General features: G+C 49.5%; 1 protein-coding gene across 5 annotated transcripts in view; it reads left to right on the top strand.

Annotated features, from left to right (window-relative positions):
- Window positions 1-573: 573 nt before the first annotated feature.
- The window catches only part of PTPRC (protein tyrosine phosphatase receptor type C), a 77,230-nt gene continuing 67,628 nt past the window's right edge, over window positions 574-10,175 (top strand). For 2 of the 5 annotated variants that reach the window (XM_036354692.1, XM_036354691.1), the window contains exons 1-3: window positions 578-738; window positions 865-1,113; window positions 1,199-1,308. In XM_036354692.1, coding sequence (XP_036210585.1) covers window positions 1,236-1,308 — 73 coding nt within the window. In that variant the 5' untranslated portion in view covers window positions 578-738; window positions 865-1,113; window positions 1,199-1,235. Of the gene's footprint in view, window positions 739-864; window positions 1,114-1,198; window positions 1,309-10,175 lie in introns of all 5 variants that reach the window. The other 3 variants (XM_036354694.1, XM_036354693.1, XM_036354690.1) reach the window with 2 other exon arrangements.

The raw sequence follows: 10,175 nt of genomic DNA, 5'->3' as shown, positions 1-10,175 counted from the left end.
GTTGCCTCCTGCGCGCACCCCGACCAGGGATCGAGCCTGCAACCGAGGTAGGTGCCCTTGACCGGGAATCGAACCCCGGACCCTTCCGTCCGCGGGCCGACGCTCTATCCACGGAGCCACACCGGCCAGGGCCATGTGTCTCTTTTAATGAAAAGGGCTGGGAAGTATGGCTGAGGGGGGAAAAGGGTTAGCTTTTGTAAGAGACGGATCTTGAGTTTTCTTGCCCGTCTTTCCCTCGTCAACAGGGAATAATATCTCAAGTCACGGAAGCATGAATTTTTTGAAGCAGGATTTGCTGTCGGGTACACGAGTTCCGATTTCAATCCTGGGCTCCGCCAGGGGATCAGGGAACGAGTTGGGGAGGCCCTGCTAAGCTCTCAGGGGGTCTTTGCATGGGAGATGGTTTGAGTGTTCAGGTTGTCACATAGCTGGGTTTCCTATGCCCTAATGGGGCAGGATTAACCATGGCCCAAAATAACCAATAGGTCATTATTGACCCACTAGAGGCCCGGTGCACAAAATTCGTGCAAGGGGCTCGGCCCTCGCAGCCCCGGCTTCATCCAGAAGGTCGTCCGGAAGGTCATCCAGAAGGTCGTCCGGCTGTTTGGTCTAATTAGCCTATTAGCTCTCTATTATATAGGATTCCCGTGGTCATGTAACATCAAATCCAGGTCTTGTCTACTAACGAATCCCCTTGCCACCACCGGCCCATGCTCCACCTGCACCACCATCTCTTGGGTAAGAAAATCATTGGTTACTTGGGGGGTCGGGGGAAGGGAGGAGGGAGGATACGGTGTGTTCCAACAGGAATGAATATTGCGAGGGGAGCATCACTTGGATACTCAAGAGCCATCTTCCTTGCAGGGACAAAATTCTCCCCGAAGGCCTGCGCCCCGAGCCGAGCGACGCGAACCAAGGAAGTGAGATGCCTGTCACACTGGCTTTGAACGAGCTTCTTGACTTCCTGCAAAGAGGCCGCGGGGCCGCGCTTTTGGAGAAGTTAGTGAAACCAATCTGACATCACCACCCACCGCCCCTGGAGACCAGCGAGTGGCTCGTTCTCAGGGCGGCAGAGGAGGAAATCGCTGGGGTCTGAGAAGACATCCGCGAGGGGTAGGCGCCCGCGCCCCATCTTTGTCACCGGGTTTCCGCGGGGGACGCACTTGCCCGGTGATAACCATTGTCTTCCCCTTCGCAGAGGGACGCATGCTGGGCCACAGGCCGATCTCCTGATAATGACCATGGATTTGTGGCTGAAGCTGCTGGCTTTGGCCTGTGTCTGTCTGGACGCCGGGGTCGTCGGGCAAGGTAAGGACCTGGGACTCTTACGACTTCCTCTCCGAGCGTTTGCTTGAGGGGGGGACATCGGTCTGAGACACGGACATAGGAACAAGTGAAGGGGTAGTGACCGGAAGGGAGGGAGTAGGATGGGCAGGGCTGTCCGAGCTCAGACAGACCCTGGCTCGCGCTGAGACCCAAGCCATGGTTTCTGCTGAAAAAATGCCTACCTATTTAAGGGACAAAAAAGTAAAAATTAAAAAAAATCACAAGTTAAAAGGATGAGTCTTCGCTGGCAGACTGTGCGAGGGTATTACAAAAGCCATTGTTACTCCGCCCTCGCACGGGCCTGGGTGTCCGTGTATGAAATCCAAGGACACGTTAAGGACCCAAATAAGTGAATTTTTATCCTCTTAACCAGAAATGCATTTTTTTTTTAAAGTCATGCTATGCCTTCGCTTGCACGTAGCCACCCCCACTTTCCGGACCAGCAGGCCACTTCCTCAAATGGTGATGAATAGCAATGGGCTTTGTGGCTGCCTTTGTTCGATGGCCGTGGAAGAGAATGCCCGTGGCCATGTGGGAAAATGTCACCTGTTGGCATGTTCTTATCCCAGAAGGTGTCTTAGATCGAGTTCTTGGTTCCATACCCGTCCTTACGCGTCGCTGTGCTACTCACTCGCTTTGGAGATTCGTAGGGGGGGCCACCGCCCTTCCTGGGTGATGGGTGGGTGTGAGGACCTCGGCGGCGGCGAGATAATCATACGACCCCCCAGCAATGAAGCCCACATGAGGCCGCTGAGGAAAATGTGACTCATGGGACGTCAGGGACCTTTTGACGTTTGAGAATCTCTGTAGGCTCCTCGGTCGGTGGAAGGAGAATTTTCTGAACAGTTTCAGTTCGGGTCCTGAGTACATGTCCGTTGATGATTCAACGGGGCTACCAAATGGATATTTCATGTTACTCTTTACGGTGTCGTACCTAAAGCTGTTTTTTGTTGTTGTTTGTTGTTGAAAGGACAGAGACATGGTATTTTTGTAGAAATCCCAAATAAGTAAAAAAAAAAAAATATATATATATATAAAGTTATTTTAAAAAATCTTGCTTGTCAGTATTCACTTTGAAAATCTTTTTCTATTTTATTTGATATCTGTCTTCCCACCCCTCTCCTTTCCTCTGAAAGGCAGGGCAGTGGCTGCCTCCTGGGTTTGTTGCATTTGCCAGTTTCTATTCTGTGTGGCCCCGGACGGTGGGAAGCGGTGTGCGAGCCTGTGTGTGTGTGTGTATGTGTGTGTGTGTGCGTGTGTGTGTGTGACTGCAGAGATGGACTGGAGTGATTTTACACAGTGATGGCGTTTTGTCTTAGTACAGGCAACGTTTGCTAGCTACCGTCCTCCTCAAGTCGCTTCACATAATCAAAAACGAGTGATAGAGAAGAAGGCCTTTAATAGGGCGATCACGTGTGTATTCTCATACGCCAGAGTCCCTTCCCATGAACAAGTCCCACTCCAGAACGGCTTCGAAGCATTTCTGAAAGGGGTTCGGAAATATTCGGCTGGCCGCAGGGCAAGCCCCCCTAGAAATTCCAACCCAACCCAGTCTTTCACGTGAAGGGCTTTCACGTTAAGGAACGTCCTTGAGTTTGCAATCAAAATCAGAGGATAAAAGTGATCTAAAAACCTCTCAACCCTTATACTAGACATAAGTGGATAGATGTGCATAGATTTGTTTTGGAAGTTCAAGTTGAACGTCCGTTGCTCACATACATATGGAGAGCAGACATTTTTCTAAAAGGTGTTGATAGTCTTCCTGAAATATATATACTTAGGTTTTTTGTTTTGGCGGCGGGGGGAAATATAGGTCTAACCATCTGTGTCTGCAAATCTTGTTGATCATGCTTTTGAGTTCTGAAAGGCATTTGGCGAGTGAGGGTCTCATCTGGGAAGTTATTCATGCTTTGAGTTGAATATGTTTCTTTATCAGCAACAAAGGTGCTATGTCTTATCTAACTGCGTGCAATCTGCGTTCAGTGTTTGTAGGGCGTTAGGCTCCCGGGTCGCAATTGGGAGTACGTTGTGTACCCCGAAGGCCTAACGAAATAGGACCAAACGTCCAGAGACATCCACGGGCACGATTGCGATGCTATTTCACCCCTAAAATACATCAACGTGTAACTGTGTCGGGGCAGCAGCCACGCGGGCTTGCGTCCTGCACAGAAGTGTGGCATCTCCCCGGTGGGTGCCTTTGCCGTGAAAACTGAAAGCCCAAACTCTTGGTTTGGGTTGAAAATGTCTAAGTTAACGCTGGGGCCCAGGGTGGGGGTGCGGGTGCGGGGATGAGCGAGCAAGCTCTGAGTCAGAGCAGCGAGCACTCATTTCCTGGGACCAGTTCTTCATTTTTCCATCCATCGCCGTCGAAAGGAAGTAGCTCACGTTGCACCCACGTACTTGGCCTTGCACATTGCAGGCACTCGGTGCACCTTACCCACCCCATCTGCTAAGCAACCCCATGAAGTTCTAAATACTTTGCAATTTAGCGATGTGGGGTGCATGGGTATTCATCAATTAAAAAAAAAAATTTTTGTAATCAAAACCTGCCCGGGGGGGGGCGGGGGGCCCTTAGCATGGCTAGCATTGAAAGTGCATTTTGTTAGAGGAAGGGTCAGGTGGGGTTAGGGGCCTTTTCCCCATTTTTATCTCTTGTTCTGCGTAAGCACAGGGCCAGGGTGGCGACTTGAGCTGGGTCATATGTGTGAGTGACGGGTATTGGTTCTGTGTGATGAATATATGTTTATCTGGAGTTTTATATGTGTTACAGATCAGTCTACCATTGATCTAGCGATCTGTCTAGTTTTAAAAATTGGGGTCCCGGGGGCTTCGATTCTTGGCCGTGTCTCTTTGTATCGTCTGCGCTCAGAGCTCCTTGTCACCACCTCGTACTCATTCGTGATCCCCATTCGCTACTTCCAGACTCAACTCTGAGCGGAGGAACCTGCCTGCTCTTCTAAATTTAATCTCGTTTTGTGTTTGGAAAAAAAAATAGATCCTCATCATGCAATCTGTCTTCCCACCCCTCTCCTTCCCTCTGAAAGGCAGGGCAGTGGCTACCGCCTGAGTTTGTTGCATTTGCTCCCAAGTTTTGTGACTTTAGTTTGTTTTGTTTAAAATTTTTTTTGCTATGTTGGAATTGTGGGGTTTTTTCTTTTGTTTTTTAATCCTCACCCGAGGATATTTTTTCATTGATTTTTAGGGAGAGGGGAAGAGAGAGGGAGAGACAGAGAGAGAAACATCGAAGTGAGGGAAACACATCGATGGGTTGCCTCCTGCACAGGCCATGACCAGGGCCTGAGGAGCTTGCAACTGAGGTACGTGCCCTTGACTGGAATCGAACCCGAGACCCTTTGGTCTGCAGGCCGAAGCTCTATCCGCTGAGCCACACTGGCCAGGGCTGATTTTAGTTTTTAATAATCTCTGAATGGCGTCCACTCCATACTCCTGGCCGAGCAGCTGGGCTCGTGGGGGAGCGAGGAGCTGGGCCCGGGCAGGGCGGGGACCTCTGTGCTTTCTCTTTTCTGGCCGATTAACTCAGCCCGAGCCTCAGGCTGTCCCCCACCGGGTCCTGTCCACTCCCTTCCTCAGGGCCCGGAGGCTCTAGGTCTCGTGTCCTCCCTCGGCTTCTCCTTGGTCACTCCCGCCACCGGCATCGCCCGTGCAATGCTGCCCGGTTGCCCCTTTCCCTGGCTTGTTTCACACGCTCTTTCAAGCTGCTGGTGGTATGGTTACTATTTTTACCTACACTCAGGGCTTTGGGGGCCATGGGACCCTCCCTGGAAGTAGAAACGTCGGCTTATGCCTTCTTTTGTGTCACCTGGACCCGCCTTCCTCAGCAGGCGCTGGAAAAAGGAATGGGTGTCTTTGGACAAAACTGCAGATTCTAAGAAAGGATGAGGAGGAGGAGGAAGAGGAAGAGGAAGAGGAGGAGGAAGAGGAGGAGAAGAAGGAGGAGGAAGGGGAGGAGAAGAAGGAGGAGGAGGGGAGAAGGAGAAGAGAGGAGGAGAGGAGGGGAGAAGGAGGAAGAGGAAGAGGAGGAGGAGGAGGGGGAGGGGGAGGACAAGAGAGTGGAGTCCTGGGCACTGGCGAGGGCCATTCCCAGGACAGATGGGAGAGGTCGCACCTACACGTTGCCTCGTGTGCACAAGGACGTGCGCGGAGAGTCTGGGCATCATCTCTTCCCAGATGACGTGACCAGGGAGGCGGGTCCGAGTTGGTCCGGAGCGGAGACTGTCCTCAGGTTGATGGGTCCCACTGGGGGAAGGAAGCGCAGAGTTGGTGCAGGCGAGGTCCCTAGTGCCGACCAGGTGCTGAGAAAGAGGTCCCTCTGCTCTTGGCAGTCATGCGTCCGTGGGAATATTCACACTGGAGACAACCGGAAGGGAAATGTAACTGAATCCCAGCTTCAACGCAATTTCCAGCTACAGAGCTTCGTCAGTAATAGGCACCCATCCTGGTTGCCGGTCCCCGAAGGATTATTAGCGCTATGACTTTTGCTTTCATAGCGATAGGACTCTTTGGGGAAGGACAAAGGGGGGAAAAATGAAATATTGCAGGCTGTTCACTTAGCATATGACGTGGTTGAGGTCTGTTTCTTCAAGATCCCGAAATATACAGGAATAAAAATTACGGTAACGATTCGATTTCTGTCTACCAGGATCTCACCGATATTTACATGAGAAAATACCTAAAGATGGCCTAAAAGCTTCACCATGCTTTCTTTTCCTTACATGTCAGTGGGCTACTGCCATTTCAGTCTATCCAGAGCCTACAAGCCAGAATCGAACCTGGGACCCTTCAGTCTGCAGGCCGACGCTCTATCCACTGAGCCAAACCAGCTAGGGCAGCGGTTCTCAACCTGTGGGTCGCGACCCCTTTGGGGGTCGAACGACCCTTTCACAGGGGGCGCCTAAGACCATCAGAAAACACATATATCATTACATACTGTTTTTGTGATTAATCACTATGCTTTAATGATGTTCAATTTATAACAATGGAAATACATCCTGCATCTCAGATATTTACATGACGATTCATAACAGTAGCAACATGACAGTGATGAAGTCGCCATGAAAATAATTTTATGGTTGGGGGTCCCCACAACATGAGGAACTGTATGAAAGGGTCGCGGCATGAGGAAGGTTGAGAACCACTGTTCCAGGAGGTAGTGGCAGCTCTGTGGCTGAGGGAAGCTCCCTTCAAGGTCTTCGGATTCTTTAACTTGAATTCCTCCCATTTTAGGGTTTTTCAGGAGAGTCTGGGATTCTATCACTTAAGTAGCTTGCGAGTCCATCCCCTTTCACAACTCTTACCGGTTCTGATTGAACCAATAGCCCGAAATCAGGCCTTTCTCCCACCCCGATTGTGTCATACCCCCCCCCCCCCCCCCCCCCCCCCCCGGCCTGGCCCATGTCTGTAAAAGGCGAGACTCACCTTCGCACCTGCCTCCGTCCACGGCTTCCTGTGGGCGGGAGCCTACCTGCATCCCATAATTTTCATTCCAATTTTTTGACTCAGATTTTTATGAAAATAAACATTTAATGAGACTATTCCAACATTTACGAGTTTTCCTCCAGGACAAGTTCCACAGAAAAACAATTCTGCACAGCCCGTTTAATTCCCGGGTATTTCTTTAAAAAAATTTTTTTTTTGTTTAATACGGAGCCTGATTAGACCATGACCAGTTTTTTCCATTTTTATTTTTATTTTTATTTTCCCGAACGAAGGCTCAACAAAAATCGATTTTCATTGAATGTTTATAATGACTATTAAATTTATGAATGAATTTTTATCCACATCATTTGACTGATTATGGCGTATGCCTCTGGGAATTTCCCTTTATGGTTATGACTTGCACACGTGTAATTCGAGTTGGCAAAGAACACAGATCTTAATTTTCCAAAAGGGTTTTAATTCTCCCATGTAGTCAGAAACAACATGTCTTGTATGCATTTTTTTTTTTTTTTGCCATTGCTAGTTTCTTTTATTTTTGCATTTTAATGTTACAAAAAAAGGAATTTATGTAAATTTTTTAACTTTTGTCCAGCGTTAGCTCTGGCTGGCAGTATTACCCAGTCTCTGATTTATGGGTTGACATTGGTATCAGTAACATTCATTTTGCAATTCAGAGCGATGAGCAAGACTCATGTTGAGATTTGAGAGTTCTGGTTATCTCTCAGCCCATGGACACTTTAGGAAAACATAGAGGACTGCCTTAGAGTCTAGGAGTGTTAGATTAAAAAAAAAAAAGCTTATTGATTTCAGAGAGGAAGGGAGAGCGGGAGAGAACAGAAACATCCATGATGAGAGAGCATCATGGATCGGCTGCCTCCTGGAATCGTCAGATGTTACTTCTTATTCATTGCTGTGCTGTTCTTCGGATGCGCTTACACACCCGTGCCCATTTCCTACCAAAATTTGGGGCAAAAAATAAGGAGAAGAATCAACATAAGGAGTTCACAATGTTCTCCATGTGCAGTGGTGGGTGGGGCCACACTAGGGTGTCCGGTCACCATGAGTCGGGCTCTGCATTTTGAACAAATACAAGCGGTTACAGGGCCGACACACGCCTTCTAAGCCAGCCCCTCCCCGCCCCCCAGCTCCGTCTGCCACCTCGCCGTGACCCGGATGATGTGTCTCCTGTCGTGAACTTGCCTTTTCCTGAGACTGTCATAGATTTCTGTCTCCAAACAGTTGGGCGTGCTGATGGCTCTTAAAATCTTTACTGTTGAAAGTATTCCATAGGTCCCTCTCTGCCCCCATTGACCTCTCCCAGCCCGCCCCTGCCCCTGCCCCCCACTTCAGGCCTCCACCACCCTATTGTCTGTGTCCATGGGTTGTGCATATCTGCCTACAAGTTCATTGGTTGATCTCTTCCCACCCGCCCACCAACCCCCACCTTCCCTCTGAGGTTTGACAATCTGTTCGATGCTTCTCTGTCTCCGGATCTATTTTTATTTATCAGTTTATGTTGTTCATTAGATTCCACATCTGAGTGGAGGTCACGTGCTGCTTGTCTTTCTCCGACTGGCTTATTTCGCTTAGCGTAATGCTCTCCAGGTCCCTCCATGCTGTTGTTGGAAATGGTAAGAGCGCTTTCTTTTTCACGGCTGCGTAGTATTCCATCGTGTGGCAGGTTCCTGTACGTGGTGGTCATCTGGGGAGCTCACGGGGGGGTCATCGGTCTCTTTACCCATGAGTCCCTTGAACTTGTTAGTTGAATGAACGGATGGAAGGCCTGACAGTATAACCCAACCTTGGGTGTAGCAAGTACGTCACGGCTCCTAAAACCAATTTTAATTCTGCCCCTTTGTTGTGACTTAATGGAATTGCTCATGGTAACATTTCTACAGGGTAGAAAACTTCAGGAACTAGAAGGAAAAAGATCCCCGCTAACATTTTGTTTTTCTTTCTCTCTTCCCCTCGTTCTTGCTCTCTCTTGCAGTAACATGCTGTGTGTGACATTGACTGTTTCAAGTTTTTTTTTCTTTAAGTAAACCATGATTGTTTTTTGAGAAATATGGGAAGTTCACAGATTCCCAAGACCCACCACTGAACAACTTTCTGTTTCACGTCGCCAGGTTAGCTACACCTGCCGATTGGGCTCATTGATTCATTTTGTGAACAAATATTTTACGAGTGTTTTCCGTGTCCTGTGAGCTGTGAATACCACATCCCACGCTCATCACGGTCAAGTTTCCAATCTCCTGCGGTATGGGCCTGCTTAGAGATGAGATTCTAAATCTTTCAAGTTCCCTGAAAGCTGTCTCCCTCCTCAACCTAGTCCTGTTTTTGGCAACAGATTAGCATGAATGTTCCCAATCGTCAGAAACTACACAGAAAAAATTCTTATTTTCCAATCTGCACACAACACACGATTTAAGTAAACACTGTCTTCTTGCCAGACGACACCAAGGCCTCTGTCCCCACCAGATCCACTGTGCAGACTTCCTGTCCCTGGTTATTAGTTGATATTTCATAAATATTTATTAGATATTTCATATATAAAGGCGGTCGACGGGAGCCAGCCAATAGCCCCACTTCGTTTGGGTTGGTTTTGTGATTTCAACGGAAAAGAAAAAAGATTTCCTTGGACACAAATGTCAAACCGTCCACACATCCGCACCGCACAGATACATCCCTCAGTCTTTGGGGTGATCTTTCACGGAAATGTTTCAAGCCCACCAGCTGATAAGGAGTGAGAGATGGGGGGATGGGGGCTGAGGCTCACCCCGGGTCTGTTCTTCTCCCACTGGGTTGCTCAGCATTCTTCATGGGCCTCACTAGCCAAGGGACTGCGTCCAGGACCCCATGATGGTGGGCAAACAACACCAAGGATGAAGGGTGGAGAGTCCCTCCTCCAAGGCCATCTGTGTGCAACATGCATGTAAAACCCCATCCCCCCGGATCAGCTACATGGGTGGACCAGGGCGCACGGGATCTCTTCCATGGCCGTAGCAAGACTGACGTCAGCCAAGGCCACGTGTCCCTCGTGAAAAGCGAGGAGACATCCTCGATCCACGTGGCTTGACCGTGAACGCCGATGCCACGTTCGTCCGCAAAGGTGGCCGTTGCCATCATCTCGAAGAGGCGTCGACGCGGCCCAGGGCTGGGTCCGCCTCGAGCTGAATTCCCCGATGGGAAGCACGGGTTTCCCCCGCCCCCCTGGCCTTTGATGTCACCTAAAGGTGCCTCGGCTGCCTTTTGAAGTCCAAGGAAAGTCATCTGACATTTGCAGGACACTTTGATGGTGGAAAACACATGAGGGCCTCACCTTATTCCAGAAAGTCCCGCCACCGGGTCACCTCTGCGCAGTCACCCACGAGGCTTAGGCCACGAGTGGGGCG

This window comes from Myotis myotis, unplaced genomic scaffold (genome assembly GCF_014108235.1).
Source record: "Myotis myotis isolate mMyoMyo1 unplaced genomic scaffold, mMyoMyo1.p scaffold_m19_p_21, whole genome shotgun sequence".
Lineage (NCBI taxonomy): Eukaryota > Metazoa > Chordata > Mammalia > Chiroptera > Vespertilionidae > Myotis > Myotis myotis.
This window is presented reverse-complemented; position numbering and strand designations above follow the sequence as displayed.